The sequence below is a fragment of the Leucoraja erinacea genome, chromosome 10 (genome assembly GCF_028641065.1).
Source record: "Leucoraja erinacea ecotype New England chromosome 10, Leri_hhj_1, whole genome shotgun sequence".
NCBI classification, from domain to species: Eukaryota; Metazoa; Chordata; class Chondrichthyes; order Rajiformes; family Rajidae; genus Leucoraja; species Leucoraja erinaceus.
In genome coordinates this window covers 57,678,988-57,698,754 of record NC_073386.1, presented here as the reverse complement: position 1 = coordinate 57,698,754, position 19,767 = coordinate 57,678,988, and the positions used below count along the sequence as shown (strand labels likewise).

Below are 19,767 nucleotides of genomic sequence, written 5' to 3'. Positions count from 1 at the left end.
GATATAGCATAGAAACAGGCCCTTTGGCCCACCTAGTCCGCAACAACCATCGATCCCCGCACACTAATACTATCCTACACACTCTAGGGACAATTTCACATTTATACCAAGCCAATTAACCTATAAACCTGTACGTCTTTGGAGTGTGGGGGTAAACTGAAGATCTCAGAGAAAACCCACGCAGGTCACGGGGAGAAGGTACAAACTCCGTACAGACAGCACCTGTAGTCGGGATCGAACCCTGGTCTCTGGTGCTGTAAGGCAGCAACTACCGCTGCACCACCGTGCTGCCCTTCAATATAACCATGCTAGCATATAGCATAATGCCAAGGTTTCCTATGTAGTGAATTAATACTCATTTGGAATCAAATAATTGGCTGATCTTAAATATAAAATAGAGTCCAAAGTCTTAGTGCACGAGTTGCGAGCATCTCACTAGATCATGACAATGTTTCTCATGGAATTTTGCTTTTGACATACTGAAATGTGAGACAAAGTCATGGAGTAACTCAGCGGGTCAGGCACATACTGAGAACATGGATGTGACGACAGAGTGCTGGAGTAACTCAGCGGGTCAGGCAGCATCTGTGGAGAACATGGATAGGTGACGTTTCACAGAGTGCTGGAGTAACTCAGCGGGTCAGGCAGCATCTGTGGAGAACATGGATAGGTGACGTTTCACAGAGTGCTGGAGTAACTCAGCGGGTCATCTGTGGGAACAGACGTTTCACAGAGTGCTGGAGAAACATGCAGATCTGTGGAGAGAACATGGATAGGTGACGTTTCGGGTCGGAACCCTTCATCAGATTGAAACATCTACCGACCCGAAACTTCACCTATCCATGTTCTCCAGAGGTGCTGCCTGACCTACTGAATTATTGCAGCTTTTTATGTCTATCTTCGGTGTAAAGCAGCATCCGCAGTTCCTTCCTGCAACATAAATAATATCCATTGACTTGGCCTCCACAGCCCTGTGTGGCAATGTAATCCAGTGGGGTTTTTTTGGTGGGGTGGGGGGGGATATTTGTTCGCAAGGGAGAGGGGATAGGATTATACTGACCCCACCAATCCCATCAAAGTAACGTCACTGGAGAGGGTCCAGAGGAGGTTTACAAGAATGATCCCAGGGATGAGTGGGTTAACCCATGATGAGCGTTTGATGGCACTGGGCCTGTACTCGCTGGAGTTTAGAAGAATGAGGGGGGACCTCATTGAAATGTACCAAATAGTGAAAGGCTTGGATAGAGTGTGAGGATGTGGAGAGGATGTTTCCACTAGTGCGAGAGTCTAGGACCAGAGGTCATAGCCTTAGAATTAAAAGAGGTACCTTTAGGAAGGAGATGAGGAGGAATTTCTTTAGGCAGAGGGTGGTGAATCTGTGGAATTCATCGCCACAGAAGGCTGTGGAGGCCAAGTTAGTGGATATTTTTAAGGCAGAGATAGATAAATAGATTCTTGATTATTACAGGTGTCAGGGGTTATGGAGAGAAGGCAGGAGAATAGTTAGGAGAGATAGGGATAGAGATAGAGACTTGATGGGTCGAATGGCCTATTTCTGCTCCTATCACTTATGACCTTATGAACATGATACGTAGGGGATGGAGGGATATGGATCACATACAGGCAGAGGAGATTGTTTAACTTAATGGCCTATTTCTGCCACAGAATAAAAGGATGTACTATTAGAAAGGAATTCTTTGCCACAGACGGGGTTAGGAGGGAGAGATAGACCAGCCATGATTGAATGGTGAAGCGGACTTGATGGGCCGAATGGCATAATTCTTCTCCTATCACTTATGAACGTACATCTCTGATAGCGCACTTGCAGACTCTAAGTGTGTTTGTTTGACTGTGCAAGCACAGACTGCAGATATGCTGAGAATCCCAGTCATACAACATGGAATCAGGCCCTTTGGCCCAACTTGTCCAACCCGGGCAAAATGCTCCATCTAATCCAGCTCGCATTTATGCACATTTACCCACATCTGCCACACAAGGCGGTGGATGCTTTCAAGAGAGAGTTCGATAAAGCTCTTAAAGGTAGTGGAGTCAGGGGATATGGGGATATGGGGAGAAGGCAGGAACGGGGCACTGATTGGGGATGATCAACCATGATCACAGTGAATGGCGGTGCTGGCTCGAAGGGCCGAATGGCCTACTCCTGCACCTATTGTCTATTGTCTATTGTCACTCTACATATTTTGTATCCATGTACCTGTCTAACTATATTTTAAATGCTTTAATATTACCTGCCTTAACTGCCTCTACTGGCAGCTCTACCCATCACTCTCTATGTGGAAACTATCCCTCAAGAATTGTATTAAATCTTGCCCCTTTCACATTAAACATGTGTTTCTGTAAAGCACAGATGTGGACTCAAGATGTTTAGTTTAGTTTAGTTTAGAGCTACAGCGTGGAAACAGGCCCTTCAGCCCACCGTATCCATGCCGACCAGCGATCACCCGTGCACTAGTTCTGGCCTACACATTTGGGACAATTTACCAAAGCCAATTAACCTACAAATCTGCACGTCTTTGGAGTGTGGGAGGAAACCGGAGCACCCAGAGAAAACCCATGCGGGCCACGGGGAGAGCGTGCAAACTCTGTGCAGACAGCGCCCATAGTCGGGATCGAACCCGGGTCTCTGGCGCTGTGAGGCAGCAACTTTACCGCTGCGCCACCGTGCTGCCCTTGTGTGTTATGTGTTTGAATGTTACTCTGTGTCACCAACTGCTAACGTGTGACTGAACAGGCTAGATGTAGGAAAAATGTTCCCAATGTTTGGCGAGTCCAGAACCAGGGGCCCCAGTCTTAGAATAAAGGGGAGGCCATTTAAGAGTGAGGTGAGAAAAAAAGTTTTCACCCAGAGAGTTGTGAATTTGTGGAATTCCCTGCCACAGAGGGCAGTGGAGGCCAAATCACTGGATGGATTTAAGAGAGAAGTAGATAGAGCTCTAGGGGCTAGTGGAATCAAGGGATATGGGGAGAAGGCAGGTATGGGTTATTGATTGGGGACGATCAGCCATGATCACCATGAATAGCGGTACTGGCTCGAAGGACCGAATGGCCTCCTCCTGCACCGATTGTCTATGTCTATGTTTCTATTAATTGCACTAAGTGCAGGCCCCGAGAGTTGCTCTGCGATTAGCTTCATCACAGGGTCAAGCTAGTCTCATCACCTGAAAGACACAAAGTGGTGGAGTAACTCAGCAGGTCAGGCAACATCTCTGCAAAAAAGGAATAGATAATGTTTTGGGTCGAGACCCTTCTTACAAGATACAAGATACAAGTTCTCATCAATTGTCTGTTTGGACCCGTATTGAGGTAAGCAAACGAAATTTACAGTTTCTGCAGCCTTTGGCAATTTTACAAACACACTGCCCAAGATCAAACAAACATAATTTACATAAAACTTCCATCACATCGCAGTGATGGAAGGCCAAAAAAACTTATCTCTTCCCTGCACTCTCCCCCCCGATGTCAGACTCAAAGTCAAAGCCCCGGCTGGCGATGGCGATTGTCCCGCGGCCATTAAAGCCACGCCGGGTGATGCAAGGTCGCACACCGGGTCTTGGTTTAGAGCCCCCGGCGTGCGCTCGCAGAGTCCCGCGGCCATTCCAAGCCGCGCGGGGCAGTGATGTAGGCCCCGCTCCAGGAGCTCTTTCTCAACCTACACAACTATGGGGGGGAAGTCGCCAACCGTTGCGAGATACCCTGTAAAAGCAGTTTAGTTCATTGTCATGGGAAAGTGAAAAGGTCCGGTGCCGCTTCACGACTCTATGACGAACGTTACTGATCTTCCCGACTGGACTTCGGGCCGCAGCTGGCAGCAGCAAAGCCAAGCAGCAGCAGCAGCAGCGCTCCTCCAGGGGCCGCTGTAAAACGCTCCGGATTTGAAAATAATTTGAAGACGGTGAAAAATAATTTGATGTGCTAAAAGTGTGAGGACTTCCTATTCTGCCGCTCCTCGTACAGTGCATTCACGACAAGTAACCCACGACGAGAAAAGGTCTTTCACCTACAGCGTGCAGGGAAAGATTTAAAAAAGTTTTTTTTTATCGTCCCCCCCCAACCCCCACCCCAATAAAAAAGTAAGAAAAACTGTTTAGAAAACACAAAGACAGAAAATAATAAAACGCGGACAGACTGCAGAGGCCGCTGCTGACCAGAGTCGCGCCGCCCACCGGAAATGCTGGAGAGAAGGAATTCTTCATGTTCTCATCACCTTATCTGTGCCAACATACTGGTTAAGCACCATTTACAGTACATGCCTTTGGCAATTTTGGGCCCTATCACTGCTCTGCTGGATATCAAAGGGACTAAAGCTTCATTCTTCAGTCTGCCGAAGGGTCTCGACCCGAAGCATCACGCATTCCTTCTCTCCAGAGATGCTGCCTGTCCCGCTGAGTTACTCCAGCATTGTGTGTTCATCTCCATTAATCGTGAACTTTGTTCAGGGCCCATTTCCACAGGGCTTTATGCTGTACAGTCTATTCTGGCCTGGGAGAATGCAGCAGAAGAGATTATTTCTTTTAGTTTTGACAGCGTCGAAACAGGCCCTTCGGTCCACAGAGCCCACCCAGAGCACCCATCACCTGTACTCCAGCTCTATGTCATTCCACTTTCTCATCCTACACACTAGGGGCAATTTACAGCAGCCAACCAACCTACAAAGCATATCATATGTATTTCAGTTTAGTTCATTGTCATGTGAAAAGTGAAAAGGTCCAGTGAAAAGCTTCACGACTCTATGACGAACATTACTGATCTTCCATGGACTTACTCTGGCACCCAAAGCCAAGGCCAAACATCCCTCAAGGGGCAGATGTAAAATGAGAGATTTGAAAATAATTTGAAGAGGGTTAAAAATAATTTGATGTGCTAAAATAGTGAGGACTATATTCTGCACTCTGTACAGTGAATTCAGAAAGTATTCACACCCCTTCACTTCTTTCACATTTTGTTACCTTACAGCCTTATTCTAAAATGGATTAAATTCATTTTTTTTTATCATCAATCTACACAAAATACCTCATAATATAAAAGTGAAAACAGGTGTTTAGAAATATTTGCAAAGTAATTAAAAATAAATTACTGAAATATCACATTTACATAAGTATTCAGACCCTTTGCCATGACACTCAAAATTGAGCTTCGGTTCATCCTGTTTCCATTGGTTATCCTTGAGATGTTTCTACAACTTAATTGGAGTCCACCAGTGGTAAATTAATTGGATTGGACATGATTTGGAAAGACACACACCTGCCTATATAAGGTCCCACAGTTGACAGTGCATGTCAGAGCAAAAACCAAGCCATGAAGTCAAAGGATGTAGTTGAGGCCAGTTCATTGGCTATATTTAAGAGGGAGTTAGATGTGGCCCTTGTGGCTATGGAGAGAAGGCAGGTACAGGATACTGAGTTGGATGATCATATTGAATGGCGGTGCAGGCTCGAAGGGCCGAATGGCCTACTCCTGCACCTATTTTCTATGTTTCTATGAATTGTCCGTAGGCCTCCGAGACTGGATTGTGTCGAGGCACAGATATGGGGAAGGGTATAAACATATTTCTGCAGCATTGCAGGTCCCGAAGAGCACAATGCCCTCTGTCATTCTTAAATGGAAGAACTTTGGAACCACCAGGACTCTTCATGGAGCTGGCCGCCCGGCCAAACTGAGCATTCGGGGGAGAAGGGCCTTGGACAGGTGGTGACCAAGAATCCGATGGTCACTCTGACAGAGTTCCTCTGTAGAGATGGGAGAACCTTCTAGAGGAACAACTATATCTGCAGCACTCCACCAACCAGGACTTTATGGTAGAGTGGTCAGACGGAAGCCACTCCTCAGTAAAAGACACATGACAGCCCGCGTGGAGTTTGCCAAAAGGCACCTAAACAAGATTCTCTGGTCTGATGAAACCAAGATTGAACTCTTTGGCCTGAATGCCAAGTGTCACGTCTGGAGGAAACCAGGTACCGCTCATCACCTGGCCAATACCATACCTACGGTGAAGCATGGTGGTGGCAGCATCATGCTGTGGGGATGTTTTTCAGCGACAGGAAGTGGGAGACTAGTCAGGATCGAGGTAAAGATGAACGGATTAAAGTACAGAGAGATCCTTGATGAAAACCTGCTCCAGAGCATTCAGGACCTCAGACTGGGGCGGAGGTTCACCTTCCAACAGGACAACGACCCTAAGTACACAGCCAAGATAACACAGGAGTGGCTTTGTGACAAGTCTGTGAATGTCCTTGAGTGGCCCAGCCAGAGCCCGGAATTGAACCCGATCGAACATCTCTGGAGGAATCTGAAAATAGCTGTGCATCAACGCTCCCCATCCAACCTGACAGAGCTTGAGTGGATCTGCGGAGAAGAATGGGAGAAATTACCCAAATACAGGTGTGCCAAGCTTGTAGCATCATACCCAAGAAGACTTTAGGCTGTAATTGCTGCCAAAGGTGCCTCAACAAAGTACTGAGTAAAGGGTCTGAATACTTATGTAAATGTGATATTTCTGTTATTTATTTAAGTCCTTTAGAAACATTTCTAAACATCTGTTTGTGCTTTTTTATTATGGGGTATTGCGTGTAGATTGATGACAAAAAAAATAATGTAATCTATTTTAGAATAAGGCTGTAATGTAACAAAATGTGAAAGGGTGTGAATACTTTCTGAATACACTGCATCTTTCCATTTTTCTATCTATTGTACTTGACTTTGTATTTATGTGTGGTATTATCAGATCTGATTCTGTAGTTTAGTTTGGAGATAAAGCATGGAACCAAGCCTGCCTGTCCACTGAGTCCCAGCCAACCAGCGACCACCCATACACTCATTTTATCCTACACATCAGGGACAATTCACAGAAGCCAATTAACCTACAAACCCGCACGTCTTTGGGATGTGGGAGGAAACCGGAGCGCCCGGAGAAAACCCATGTGGTCACAGGCAGAACGTACAAACTCCGTACAGACAGCACACGTAGTCAGGATCGAGCCTGGGTCTTTGGCGCTGTGAGGCAGCAACTCTAACGCTGCACCACTGTGCCTGGTATTTATGATCTGCTTGGATAACATGCAAACAAAGTTTCTCACTGAACCTCGATACAAATGACAATAATAAACTCCAATCTGAGGTGATACTTCATAATGTTTCTATTTTCTGACTACTATCAAACTCAATTAAAAATAAATGTGTTTAGTCCTAACAGAAACGCAACATTCTTTAATCGTTCAAATTCAAATCTTTGTGCTTGCGGTGATGAGCGGTAGAGTTGCTGCCTCACAGCGCCAGAGACCTGGGTTCGATCCTGACTACGGGTGCTGTCTGTACGGAGTTTGTACATTGTCCCCGTGACTTGCGTGGTTTTCAACGAGATCTTCGGTTTTCTCCCACACACCAAAGACGTACAGGTTTGTAATAAAATTGTCCCCAGTGTGTGTAGGGTAGTGTCAGCGTGCGGAGATCGCTGGTGTTTCTACACTGTATCTCTAAAGTAGACTACTAAGTTATAGCCCACGTTTGACTTTAGTAACCTGCGATGATTTTTCCTTCCCTTAAGGGCCGCTACGGACCACAACATCGACAACACAACTGAGGTGCTGCGGGAATGGTTAAAAAATGTCCAGCAAGCTTACCATTACGTGGAGTGGAGGCCTCTGGATCACCCCAAGTGAGTATTCCTGATTCCTGGAAACACACACCCTGGAAAACGATCGTATAGAAGTGTACAAAATCATGAGAGGAACTGATCAGTTAAAGGGTGCAGAGAAGATTTACGAGGATGTTGCCAGGACTCGAGGGCTCGGGCTATAGGGAGAGGTTGAGTAGGCTAGATGGAGTGCAGGAGGATGAGGGGTGATCTTGTAGAGGTGTATAAAATCATGAGAGGAATAGATCGGGTAGATGCACAGAGTCTCTTGCTCAGAGTAGGGGAATCGAGGACCAGAGGACATAGGTTTATGGTGAGGGGGGAAAGATTTAATAGAAATCTGAGGAGTATTTTTTTACACAAAGGGTGGTGGGTGTATGGAACTAGCTGCCAGAGGAGGTTGTTGAGTTAGGTACTATCTCAATATTTAAGAAACAGTTAGACAGGTACATGAATAGTACAGGTTTTGAGGGATATGGACCAAACACAGACTGGTGGGACGAGTGTAAATGGGACATATTGGCCGGTGTGGGCAAGTTGGGCCGATGGACCTGTTTGCATGCTGAATGACTCTATCTCTCTCACACACACACACACACACACACACACACACACACACACACACACACACACACACACACACACACACACACACACACACACACACACACACACACACACACACACACACACACACACACACACACACACACACACACACACACACACACACCCTCATTTAAAGACCACATTTAGTCTATATCCAAATGTCGATATGGAGATTTCTTTCAATTTAAGAAAACATTCCTTGGTTATCTATGTAATTAAAACTCTGATCTTGTCCACTTCCTGTTGGACTGCATAATGATCTTGGAGCGCAGAAGGTTAAGGGGGGACTTGATAGAGGTCTTTAAAATGATGAGAGGGATAGACAGAGTTGATGTGGACAAGCTTTTCCCATTGAGAGTAGGGAAGATTCAAACAAGAGGATATGATTTGAGAATTAAGGGACAGAAGTTTAGGGGTAACATGAGGGGGAACTTCTTTACTCAGAGAGTGGTGGCTATGTGGAATGAGCTTCCAGTGGAGGTGGTGGAGGCAAGTTCGATTTTATGATTTAAAAATAAATTGGATAGTTATATGGACGGGAAAGGAATGTAGGGTTATGGTTTGAATGCAGGTAGATGGGACTAGGGGAGAATAAGTGTTCAGCACGGACTAGAAGGGCCGAGTGGCCTGTTTCCGTGCTGTAATTGTTATATGGTTATATGATTTTAGAAAAAACGCCATCACTTACGGCTGTGGTTTTTGGCCATCTTACTCAGTCCCCCTTCGCTGCGCAGGACAAGAGGATTTTTCCCATCGATGAAAAATAAAAGACTTATTAATGTTTTAAAAATGTTGAGATTCTCTCTCCTGTGAATCGCGCCATGAAGGTCACGCCCCTTCCGGAGGGTCTATAAAACCCGGAAGTGTGGAGGTGCCACAGTTCCCTGCAAGATGGGGGAGCGAGAGGTTGCGGCTCTCAGTCTGAGCTGTGAATAACACTGAACACATGTCTACTAAACTGTGAGTGGTTTTGCTGACCTGGGAGGGCCCTTAAAGTGGTTTGAAAATGTAGTTTGAAAATACTGCAGTTGTCTTTGGTTGGTTTGAAAATGATACAGTTGCCTTTGGTTTGTGTTAAAATGCCACAGTTGCCTTTGGTTTGTGTGAAAATGCCACAGTTGCCTTTGGTTGGTTTGAAAATGGTTGGTTTGAAAATGCTACAGTTGCCTTTGGTTGGTTTGAAAATGATACAGTTGCCTTTGGTTTGTGTGAAAATGCTACAGTTGCCTTTGGTTTGTGTGAAAATGCCACAGTTGCCTTTGGTTTGTGTGAAAATGCCAAAATTGCCTTGCCTTATTGAAAAGTGGTGTTGCCTTCTATATAATTAAAAGTCTAATCTTGACCAATTCCTGTTTGTGTTGTGTATTGTTTTTAGAAAAAACGCTACTGCATATGGCTGTGATTTTTGGCCATCTTACTCAGAGTCCCCCTCCGCTCATGAGGTGCTGAGGATTTTTCGCATCGATGAAAAATGAAAGTGTTATTATAGTTTAAAGAATTGTTGTGATTCTCTCTCCTGTCAATCATGCCATGAAGGCCACGCCCCTTCCAGTGAGAGGGGGAGGGACTATAAAACCCAGAAGTGTGGGCGTTGCTCAGTCTCTGCAAGATGGGGGAGGGGGAGGTCACAACTCTCTGCCTTTGGTGGCCTTGCACCCTGCTTGAAGTGGTAGGACACTGCACTTGAATTTGGTGGCCCTGCACCCTGCTTGAAGTGGAATTTCAAGGAATAGCTGTGATTCAACTGCCAGCCCACTAGCCGGGTGAGCTGCCAGCACTACAGGCTTGAGTGATTGATCCGCCAACTGCGAGAATTGCATGCTGCCCTCTGTCACGGGCATCCAAAGGCATCACAAGGTGAGATGTGTGGGAAAGAACTGCAGATGCTGGTTTAAAACGAAAGAAACACAAAATGCTGGAGTAACGCTGGGACTAGTGGATTCAACGGATATGTGGAATATAGAAAAGAATATGTGAGAAGAAAGAAAAAAGGAGGAGGCGGAGCCCAAAGGCTGAGGGATGGGAGGAGACAACCCGAGGGCTGAGGAAGGGGAGGAGACAGCAAGGGCTAACAAAATTGGGAGAATTCGATGTTCATGCCTGCAGGATGCAGACTCCCCAAGCGGAATACGAGGTGCTGTTCCTCCAATTTCCGGTGTTGCTCGCCCTGGCCATGGAGGAGACCCAGGACAGAGAGGTCGGATATGGAGTGGGAGGGGGAGTGGAAGTGCTGAGCCACCGGGAGGTCAGGTTGGTTATTGCGGACCGAGTGGAGGTGTTCGGCGAAACGATCACCCAGCCTCCGCTTGGTCTCACCGATATAGATCAGCTGACATCTAGAGCAGCGGATGCAATAGATGAGGTTGGAGGAGGTGCAGGTGAACCTCTGTTGCACCTGGAACGATTGCTTGGGTCCTTGAATGGAGTCGAGGGGGGAGGTAACGGGACAGGTGTTGCATTTCTTGCGGTTGCAACGGAAAGTGCCCGGGGAGGGGGTGGTGCGGGAGGGAAGGGAAGAATTGACAAGGTAGTTGGGGAGGGAGCGGTCTTTGCGGAAGGCAGACATGGGGGGGATGGGAAGATGTGGCGAGTGGTGGGGTCACGTTGGAGGTGGCGAAACTGATGGAGGATTACTTGTTGTATGTGATGGCTGGTGGGGTGAAAGGTGAGGACTAGGGGGACTCTGCCCTTGTTGCGAGTGGGGGGGATGGGGAGAGAGAGCAGTGTTGCGGGGTTTGGAAGAGACCCTGGTGCGAGCCTCATTTATGGTGGAGGAGGGGAACCCCCGTTCCCTGAATAATGAGGACATTTCAGATGTCCTGGTGTGGAACGCCTCATCCTGGGAGCAGATGTGGCGTAGACGGAGGAATTGGTAGTAGGGGATGGAGTCCTTACAGGAAGCAGGGTGGGAAGACGTGTAGTCCAGATAGCCATGGGAGTCAGTGGGTTTATAGTGGATGTCGGTCAGAAGTCTATCACCTGCAATGGAGATAGTGAGGTCAAGGAATGGTAGGGAAGTGTCGGAAATGGTCCAGGTGTATTTGAGTGCCGGATGGAAGTTAGTGGTGAAGTGGATGAAGTCAGTCAGTTGTGTGTGGGCGCAGGAGGTGGCACCAAAGCAGTCGTCGATGTAGCGGAGATAGAGGTTGGGGATGGGGCCCTGGTGTGTATTGAACAAGGATTGCTCATACCCGACAAAGAGGCAGGCGTAGCTGGGGCCCAGGCGTGTGCCCATAGCTACGCCTTGTATTTGGAGGAAATGGAAGGAGTCAAACGAGAAGTTATTGAGGGTAAGGACCAGCTCCGCTAGGCGGAGGAGAGTGTCAGTGACTGGGTATAGGTTGCTTCTCTGGTCATGGTTGTGTACGAGATTCCAAGTGTATGATCTAGAGTTTAACCGAGTTCCCACGCGTATGACAAGTTTGCCGTTTACTTGTCATTTCTGCGATGTTCCAAGTTCGTCTCCCGAGTTACTCTTGAGCCAACCCTGAATGAAGGTTTGTAAATAAGCAACTCTTTGTAGACAGATGAAATGACAACAGCATTGAAGAGGCTTTTTAGGCAGGACATGAATATGCAGGGATGGAGGGAGACGGATGACATGTAGGCAAAGGAGATTAATTTAACTTGGCGTGTGCTCACACAGTCAGTCCACTTGTCTCCTACTACTAAGTCACCACCCCCCCCCCCCCCCCCCCCCCATTTCCCTCCTAACTCCAGTCCCGCCCCGACCCCCTGGGAAACTGAAGGGAGCCACAATCAACTGGGGGGGTCGGGTTAAACAGCTGTGCATGGAGCCCGCCACCGGAGTCGACTGCCTGGGCAGCCTGATGGCAGATGCACCCTGCCTGTGGAGTGGCCGCGGAGAGACTGCGGGGGGGGAGTACCTCACTCTGACTGTGATGGGGAGAGACAGAGGCGCACACACACACACACACACACACACACACACACACACACACACACACACACACACACACACACACACACACACACACAGGCAGCACCTGGAGTACCTTTAAATGTGTGTGTGTGGGAGAGAGAGACAGAGGCGCGCACACACACACACACACACACACAGTGTGGAGTTCCTCTGACTGACTGACTGGAGAAACTCAGCGGGTGAAGCAGCATCTATGGAGCGAAGGAAATAAGCAACGTTTTGGGCCGTAACCCTTCTTCAGACATGTGTGGGGGGTGGAACAGAGAAGGAGAGAGAGAGAGACACACACACACACACACACACACACACACACACACACACAGGCAGTGTGGAATACCTTTAACTGTGTGAGTGGGAGAGAGAGACAGAGGCAGACACATGCACAACGGGCAGTGGGCGTCTGTGTCTGTGTCTGTGTGTGTGTATGTGTGTGTAGAGGAGAGAGAGACACAGACAGTGTGGACCTCTGACTGTAGGAAGGGGAGAGAGACAGAGAGAGGCACAGAGGCCGTGTGGTGTACCTCGGCGTCACTGTTATGGGGAAAGAGCGCACAGGACCTCAGTCTATCTGTGTGTGTGTGTGGGAGGGAGGAGAGACTAAGCAGAATACATCGGTCTTATTGTGTGTGTGGGGGGAGAAAGAGAGAAATGGGGGAGACGTGTATATACACACACAAAGCAGAGTTTTACTGTGTACGTGGGAGACACAGATGGACTGAGCACAGTATCTCGGTCTTGCTGTGTTTGGGCGAAGGGGAGAAAGAGACGTACACTTACAGAGGCAGTCTCTCGGCCTGTGTGAGAGGGAGGGAGAGAGAGAGACACACACACACAAGGTGGATTGTGAAATCTCACCTGCCAGTGAATAAAGCCACCCCCATCTGTCTCCCCCTCCTCTCCCTCCACTCTCCACCCTCCCCTCTCTCTCTCTCTCGCTCTCCCTCCGTCAGATTTGTGACACCTACAAGGACAGAACCATTGTCATCCCGTCACCCATTCCTTCTCTCCAGCGATGCTGCCTGCCCGCTGAGTTAAAGAGTTCCCACGGTAGACTCGCGAGACACTAAGGCAAACGCACGGGTCACTACGTTCTTAAAACAAGTTTAAATGTTTCAATTTTTAACTTCTGCAGTACATTTCACTTGTGGAAAACTTTAAACATGTTTGAATTGTTCCAAGAGTTAACAAGTTTCACGGGTAATTGCTGTTAGCGCCACGAGTCTCCACGAGTGCCGATGTTACAACTACGTTAATCGTACGTTATTACCACGAGTTTTACCTCGTTGGTCAACTCACACCGAGAGACAGGGGTTTCGCTTGCTAATCATAGCACAGTGGGCAATTTCAGCATTTCTAAGTTGGATACATTGGAGAGAATCTGCAAATTTTGGATATAATGTCCAGCTCAATTCATTGCCACAGATGGCTGTGGAGATCAGGCCATTGGGTATTTTTAAAGTGTCATTGACGGGTTTAGTTTAGTTTACAGATAGTGCCAAAACATGCCCTTTGACCCACCGTGTCTGCACCAGCCAACCACATTAACCATATAATAACCATATAACAATTACAGCACGGAAACAGGCCATCTCGACCCTTCTAGTCCGTGCCGAACACATAATCTCCCCTAGTCCCATATCCCTGCGCTCAGACCATAACCCTCCATTCCCTTCCCATCCATATAACAATCCAATTTATTTTTAAATGATAAAAACGAACCTGCCTCCACCACCTTCACTGGAAGCTCATTCCACACAGCTACCACTCTCTGAGTAAAGAAGTTCCCCCTCATGTTACCCCTAAACTTCAGTCCCTTAATTCTCATGTCATGCCCCCTTGTTTGAATCTTCCCTACTCTCAGTGGGAAAAGCTTTTCCACGTCAACTCTGTCTATCCCTCTCATCATTTTAAAAACCTCTATCAAGTCCCCCCTTAACCTTCTGTGCTCCAAAGAATAAGCCCTAACTTGTTCAACCTTTCTCTGTAACTTAGTTGCTGAAAACCCAGGCAACATTCTAGTAAATCTCCTCTGTACTCTCTCTATTTTGTTGACATCCTTCCCTATAATTAGGCGACCAAAATTGTACACCATACTCCAGAATTGGCCTCACCAATGCCTTGTACAATTTTAACATTACATTCCCATACACGACCACTATCCTGCACTCACTAGAGACCATTTACAATTTTTACCGAAGCCAATTAGCCTACAAAACTGTACAACTTTGGAGTGTGGGAGGAAACCGGATCACCGGAGAAAACCCACGTGGACACAGGGAAACGTTCAACCTTCGTACAGACAACACTCGTAGTCGGGATCGAACCCGGGTCTCTACGCAGCGTAAAGTGCAGACGTAGTCAATGGAAGGGAGGTCACAAACATTGACCCACCTCAAAGCCATCGTCACTCGGCAGTCAATGCCTTGGACGGAGACTCCTGCTTGAAATGAAGAAGGCTCAGGGGAAGCATTGTCAAGGCGGCCCCAGCTCCGATATATTGTGCATGCCATTCATTCATGCTGCTTCTTCCACTTCCTTCCTCATCCATGTGCCCCCCCTAGCTCACACTCTCTGCAAACCTAGCTGATTGCATAAGCATGGAGTGGATGCATCTAAAAGTTTGGACATGGTATTAGCACAGCACGGTGCCCACAGTTCTCCACTCGGTGGGTGAGTGAGGAGGAGGTGGGAGAGAAGGTCAAACATTGAAGGCCAACCATTGGTGTCACAGTCTTCCTTGGTGTGCCAGACCCCAAGGTTAGATGAGCTTCCAACATACCACAGGCTTGTAAGGCAGCGAGAGGAATTGCCACAGAGCAAACTTAACAATACCAAACAAAAGTTGACTTGGCTCCATGATAGACACAAAAAGCTGGAGTAACTCGACTGGACAGGCAGCATCTCTGGAGAGAAGGAATGGGTGACATTTGGAGTCTGGACCCTTCTTCAGTCAGTTAAAATTCCATTTTGGTCCATAGAAGTCAGTTGAAGATGCCCATTATCATCTGAAGATCGCCACATAAAGCCGGAGTAACTCTGCAGGTCAGGCAGCATCTGTGGAGAGGTGCAATAGGTGATGTTTCGGGTCGGGACTTCTCTTCAGACTGGGCTATCTTCAGTACCTTCCCACACATTCTGTCTGCTCCATTATCACCTATTGCATTGTATGGATGAGGTGCACTATAACACATGGAGATAGTTAGATTTGTTTCGACATACAGCTCGGACACAGGCCCTTCAGCCTAACATGTCTGTACTGACCATCGATCACCCATACACCAGTTCCATCCTACACACTAAGGACAATTAATCTGCAAACATGTACGTCTTGTGGGTCAGAATCAGAGCACCCGGAAAAAACCCACGTGGTCACAGGGAGAACATACAAACTCCATACAGACAGCACCCGTGGTCAGGATCGAACCCGGGTCTCTGGCGCTGTGAGGCAGCAACTCTACCGCTGCGCCACCGTGCCGACCATTGTGGAGTGAAAGAATTGCATTATTCCTGGCATGAAAGATTAACTTTTGTAAAGATAGTCTCAGGAAGTGATCAGCGTTGCTTCATGAAGGAGACGAAACTTCAAGTCCATGGGTTCTATCCAAGGGAGATACAAGTTCAAGTGCGTAACCCAGAGGTGGTAGAAGTACTTAGAAAGCTAATGGAAAGTTATTCTTGCATGTTCAAAGGCTCCTGTGGATTCTCTGTGTGATTTGTAAAGGGGTGTCGGTATGTTGATGCCTGCTCTAATAATTCTATTCCATTTAGATACAGAAGATAATTGATTTCAAAACAAAGGCAGCACATTAATAACATTGTCATGACAGGCACTTGGTAGCTGACAAACTCCAAAACGACAGGAGCTTCACTGGACACAAGGAACTGCAGGCGCTGGGTTGCAAAAAAAGACACTTAGTGCTGGAGTAAAGGGTGGCACGGTGGCGCAGTGGTATCGTTACTACCTCACAGCGCCAGAGACCCAGGTTCGATCCCGACTACGGGTGCTTGTCTGCACGGAGTTTGTATGTTCTCCCCGTGAACTGCATGCGTTTTCTCCAGGTGCTCCGGTTTCCTCCCACACTCCAAAGACGTGCAGGATTATAGGTTAATTGGCTTCTGTAAATTGTCCAAAGTGTGTAGGACAGAACTAGTGTGCGGGTGATCGCTGGTCGGCAAGGACACGGTGGGCTGAAGGGCCTGTTTCCACGCTGTATCTCTAAACTAAACTTAATAAAACATCTTGAGTCCACACATGTGTTTTAAAGAAACACATGTAAAGAGTAAAGAGGTTCTTCTGCAGTTGTACAGGGTCCTGGTGAGACCACACCTGGAGTATTGTGTACAGTTTGGGTCCCCTAATTTGAGGAAGGACATCCTTGCTATTGAGGGAGTGCAGCGTAGGTTCACGAGATTGATCCCTGGGATGGCGGGACTGTCATTTGAGGAAAGATTAGAAAGACTGGGCTTGTATTCACTGGAGTTTAGAAGGATGAGAGGCGATCTTATAGAAACATATCAAATTATAAAAGGACTGGACAAGCTAGATGCAGGAAAAATGTTCCCAATGTTGGGGGAGTCCAGAACCAGGGGCCACAGTCTTAGAATAAAGGGGAGGCCATTTAAGACTGAGATGAGAAAAAAACTTTTTCACCCAGGGAGTTGTGAATTTGTGGAATTCCCTGCCACAGAGGGCAGTGGAGGCCAAATCACTGGATGGATTTAAGAGAGAGTTAGATAGAGCTCTAGGGGCTGGTGGAATCAAGGGATATGGGGAGAAGGCAGGCACGGGTTATTGATAGGGGACGATCGGCCATGGTCACAAAGAATGGCGGTGCTGGCTCGAAGGGTCATATAGAAACATAGAAATTAGGTGCAGGAGTAGGCCATTCGGCCCTTCGAGCCTGCACCGGCATTCAATATGATCATGGCTGATCATCCAACTCAGTATCCCGTACCTGCCTTCTCTCCATACCCCCTGATCCCCTTAGCCACAAGGGTCACATCTAACTCCCTCTTAAATATAGCCAATGAACTGGCCTCAACTACCCTCTGTGGCAGAGAGTTCCAGAGATTCCACCACTCTCTGTGTGAAAAAAGTTCTTCTCATCTCGGTTTTAAAGGATTTCCCCCTTATCCTTAGCTGTGACCCCTTGTCCTGGACTTCCCCAACATCGGGAACAATCTTCCTGCATCTAGCCTGTCCAACCCCTTAAGAATTTTGTAAGTTTGTAAAATATGGCCTCCTCCTGCACCTGTTTTCTATGTTTCTACGTTTAATGTGAAAGGGGCAAGATTGAATACAAGTCTTGAAGGGCACTTTCCACACAGAGGGTGGTGGGTATCTTCCGTTTCCTCCCACACTTCAACGGTTTGCAGATTAATCGGCTTGGTAAAATTGTAAATTGTCCCCAGTGTGTGTAGGACAGTGGTAGTTTACAGGGATCACTGGTCGGCACGGACTCGGTGGGCCGAAGGGCCTGATTCCGTGCTGTATCTCCAAACTAAACTAAACTAAACTAAGCGGGTCAGGCAGCATCTCTGGAGGAAATGGACAGGCGACGTTTCGGGTCGGGACCCTTCTTCAGACTGCTGCTTGTCGGGGGTAGAAAGCTGGAATAGAGATGGGGAGGGTGGGACAAATCTTGGCGAGTGATAGGTGGTTACAGGTGAGGGGGGCGGAGTCTGTTTGGCAGATGGTTGGATGAAGGCCAGTGATTAAATGGTAAAAAGTGTGGGAATAAGGAGATAAAGATTAAAGAGGCGGGAAAACTGTGAAACCAGAGGTAATTAAAACTGAACTGAACAAGGATGATGCTTTGGATACGGAGGCAGTGGGGTGAAATATGCGGTCCAGGAGAACTCTGTCCATGTATCATCTGGGGAAGGGGAGTGAGAACAGAACTACGGGACAGAGGAGAAACGGTGAGGGTTTGGAGGAGCAGCATCTCAGATTTAGCTTGGGCAACTTCTACCCCAGTGGTATGAACATTGACTTCATCACAGTATGGTATGGCAACTGCTCTGTCTCCGACCGGAAGGCATTGCAGAGGGTGGTGAAAATTGCTCAACGCATCACCGGTTCCACGCTCCCCTCCATTGAGTCTGTCCAAAGCAAGCGCTGTCTGCGGAGGGCGCTCAGCATCGCCAAGGACTGCTCTCACCCCAACCATGGACTGTTTACCCTCCTACCATCCGGGAGGCGCTACAGGGCTCTCCGTTGCCGAACCAGCAGGTCGAGGAACAGCTTTCTTTCCGGCGGCTGTCACTCTACTCAACAACGTACCTCGGTGACTGCCAATCACCACCCCCCCCCCCCCGGACACTTATTATTTTTTTATTCAAATCGTTTGCTATGTCGCTCTTCAATGGAGATGCTAAATGCATTTCGTTGTCTCTGTACACTGACAATGACAATTAAAATTGAATCTGAATTGAATCTGAATCTAACTTCAAATAGCCCTTGCTTTTCCTCTCTCTCCATCCTTTCCCCTTCCCCGTTCTCCGACCAGTCTGGCTGTCCCCCACTACATTTTATCTCTGTTTGCTTTATTGTTTCCTTCTCCCAGCTAACAATGATCTATTCCACATTTTCCTTGATCTCCATTCCCTTTGTTTCGGTTTCACACCTCACCCTTCCTTATCTCTGCATCTCCCTCTCCCCTGACTCTCTGCCTGAAGAAGGGTCTCCACTTGAAACGTCACACATTCCTTCTCTTCAGAGATGTTGTCTGTCCCGCTGAGTTACTTCAGCATTCTGTGTCTATCTTGAGGGATCCATCTGGGACATCACGGGGAACTCGCGTTTACTAAAGAAAGCGGACATCTTGGATGTTCTAGAATGGAAAGCCTCAACGCGGGGAGCAGATGCGGTGGAGACGGAGAAATTGTGAGTAGGGGATGACATCTTTGCAAGAGACAAGGTATGGTCCACATAACTGTAAACTGGTGGGTTCATAGTAGACATTCGTTGAAGAAACATTTAGCTATATGGATAGGACGGGTTTGGAGGGATATGGGTCAAGTGCAGGCAGGTGGGACCAGTGTAGATGGGGCATGTTGGCCGGTATGGGCAAGTTGGGCCGAAGGGCCTGTTTCCACACTGTATCACTCCATCAGTCGATATTCTGTGATGGAGACAGAGTGATCAAGAAAGGGGAGAGAGATAGTTCAAGTGAATTCAAGGACAGGGCAAAGTTACTGGTTGAGTTGATAAAGTCCATGAGTTCTGCATGTGTGTCGGAGGTAGCCCCATTGCAGTCGTCAATGTAGCAGAGATAGACTTGGGGCACAGTGCCAGTGTACGCCTGGAACAGGGAATGTTCGACGTGACTGATGTAAAGGCTGGCATAGTTGGGGTCCATGCGAGTGGCCATGGCTACACCTTTAACTTGAGGAAAGTGAGAGGTATCTAAAGAGAAGTTGTTCAGGGCGAGGACAAGTTCCACCAGGCAGAGGAGTGTGTTAGTAGAGAAAACAGACACGAAATGCTGGAGTAACTCAACAGGATAGGCAGCAGCCCTGGACAGAAGGAGCGGTGATGTTTCGGGTCGAGAAGGGGAGAGGG

General features: G+C 47.6%; 1 protein-coding gene across 3 annotated transcripts in view; it reads left to right on the top strand.

The window, feature by feature from the left end:
- Positions 1 to 19,767, top strand: part of LOC129701273 (procollagen galactosyltransferase 2-like) — a 248,648-nt gene that overhangs the window by 86,483 nt on the left and 142,398 nt on the right. For all 3 annotated transcript variants that reach the window (XM_055642427.1, XM_055642428.1, XM_055642426.1), the window contains exon 2: positions 7,562 to 7,672. In XM_055642427.1, coding sequence (XP_055498402.1) covers positions 7,562 to 7,672 — 111 coding nt within the window. The remainder of the gene's footprint in view (positions 1 to 7,561; positions 7,673 to 19,767) is intronic.